The 2,500-nt window shown below is 28.8% G+C and overlaps 1 protein-coding gene across 8 annotated transcripts in view; it reads right to left on the reverse strand.

Annotated features, from left to right (window-relative positions):
* Nucleotides 1–2,500, reverse strand: part of LOC122256963 (intermembrane lipid transfer protein VPS13A) — a 74,787-nt gene that overhangs the window by 63,136 nt on the left and 9,151 nt on the right. For all 8 annotated transcript variants that reach the window (XM_086548844.1, XM_086548830.1, XM_086548836.1 and 5 more), the window contains exons 3-6: nt 2,330–2,455; nt 1,573–1,720; nt 925–1,066; nt 1–111 (exon numbers count right to left, since the gene is read on the reverse strand). The exon at nt 1–111 is cut by the window's left edge and continues 89 nt beyond it. In XM_086548844.1, coding sequence (XP_086404970.1) covers nt 1–111; nt 925–1,066; nt 1,573–1,720; nt 2,330–2,455 — 527 coding nt within the window. The remainder of the gene's footprint in view (nt 112–924; nt 1,067–1,572; nt 1,721–2,329; nt 2,456–2,500) is intronic.

The raw sequence follows: 2,500 nt of genomic DNA on the forward strand, positions 1-2,500 counted from the left end.
ACTAATCGTTGACGATCACTACAGGGATTGATGTAAAAGGAAGCAGAAACAAAGTCAACCACTTTGTTGATTGTAACAGCATTGCCATCCACCTGTGCTTTCTTCCATTTACTGTGGAAGAGAGAGAAAATGTTAACATATTTATGCACATTACAAGCAAGATTATTCAATCATCAAAATTATCAAAGGCTGAAAATGATCTACACTAATGTGTGTATAACCTGACAGCTGACACACAAGCTTCATCCAAGATCATATTAACCCATCCCCGACGGGGGAATTCTAGCCTTGAATGTCCAAATGCCGGGGCGTTCGAATTATTAGGCCTAAATCAATTGAATGGCTGGCACAATACTGTGCCGCCCGGCAACTGGGCTTTTGAATGCGCGGTACACATGCTGTACCACCCATCCTGTGTGGGTTAACATTTGAAAAAAAAATAATGATCATAACCGCAAATCATTCATCCAAATTACTCTTTTCTCTTATATCTATAGTAAGGAAACTATGCCAAAATCTTCATGTGGAAAAGACTTTAAAGACTATCACTTAATATGACATCTACTACATCATCTTAAAAACCTATTTTGAGACCTTCAATATTTTGTTAAGTGTAAAATGTCTAAAAGTAAAGAAGAACAAAGTGAACTATAATATACTCATTTATTTATATCATTGATAGCTACATAACAATAAAAGTGAAATTAAAAATGCCCTAACTATTAAATTAAATTCACATTGATTTGGCACAAAAAGCCCCTGACATCTTTCAGTTACAAAATGAGAGAGGAAAATGTATATAATTTCTCTCTTTCAGGGCTTGAAAATTTACTGCTTCCTAATGATTAATAAAGAACAATTGTAGAACAATAGACATATTTAGAAAAGGTATAGGCATTATATATCTATAAACTAAAAACTCACTGGTTGGTTGTATCTGCTCCTAAGCTCTGCAAGCAAAAGCCAATAACAAGCGGTCTGTGACAAGATGTTGCGTCTTCATATCGGATGTGGACGTTATTTATGTGCAGTTCAAGATTATTCCATATTCTGTTGTATAGCAGACCTGGAAGAAAAAGCAGTCCTTCAACTTCTTTGTTAAACCTGACCCAATGCTGTTTTTGTGTCTATTAATTTCTTCTAATAACTTTTTGAAAAGAATTTTCCCTTATCAAAGATATGGTCACCTTATTTTTACAAAGTATTTTACCAAAAGCAACTTTTCTATGTATGAATTACATCAACATGATTGGTCTATCATTTGTGACATGCTTGATTTTCCAAATGTAATTCTTTTCATTTCATAGCCCAAACATCTACTAAGAGAAAGTAATAACTTCAGTCAACTAGTTCAAATATGTTCCTTATTTGCTACGTCAGTTGTGATAAATTTGTATATATAATCAATGAAAATTGTAACAGAGAAGAAAATATTCTAATCTCTTTTGCCTCTTCTTGATACATTAATCTTTGTTAAACATTTTATTCTAAATAAAGGAAACCAATAAAAAATAACACTATGGTTATAAGAAATAAAGGAATATGAAAGGGAGGTATTTAAAAATAACAAACCCCAAAGACTTGTTGTGTCTTGAGATGAAAGGACTGGTGTTGGGTCAGGAAACAAATGTGAGAGAGTTTGCTTTTTCCTGGCCCGATCCAAGTCTCTCTCTCTTTCTTCATCATATTCCACAATTGGAGTGACAAGCACAAAGACATCCTGTTAACAGAGATCAGATTTTATGTACAAACAATATGTATGCACATTCAAACATAAATTGATCTAGAAATAGATATGTCAATGTGGACTGATAAATACTAATACATATATATACATGTGTACATACACACACACACACACACACACATATATATATATATATATATATATATATATATATATATATATATATATATATATATATATATATATAATATATATAATATATATATATATAATATATATATATATATATATATATATATATATATATATATATATATATATATATATATATATATAATATATATATATATATATATATATATATATATATATATATATATATATATATATATATATATATATATATATATAATATATACATAAACACATATACACACACACACATATATGTATGTATGTATGTATATATATGTGTATATATTATATATATATATATATATATATATATATATATATATATATATATATATATATATATATATATATATTTATAAAACTTTCATGGGCTAATAAATAAATATATTCATAATACATGCAGTATATCATTCTTAAAATTAATTTAAACTGCAACTTCTATACAACCTCTATGTTAATGACGACAGGCTGTGTGAAGAAACTGCTATAGGGGATAGTGAGTGATATTCTGCCAATCGTCCCCTTTTTAACTTCAACAGGTAGTGGACTCCCATAATACAAATCTAGTAGTGACTGAAAAAAAGAGATATGAAATCAAGTTGTGATATTGTACATTTC

This window comes from Penaeus japonicus, unplaced genomic scaffold (genome assembly GCF_977035675.1).
Source record: "Penaeus japonicus unplaced genomic scaffold, GWHDUDI00000001_assembly GWHDUDI00000002, whole genome shotgun sequence".
Classification (NCBI taxonomy): Eukaryota; Metazoa; Arthropoda; class Malacostraca; order Decapoda; family Penaeidae; genus Penaeus; species Penaeus japonicus.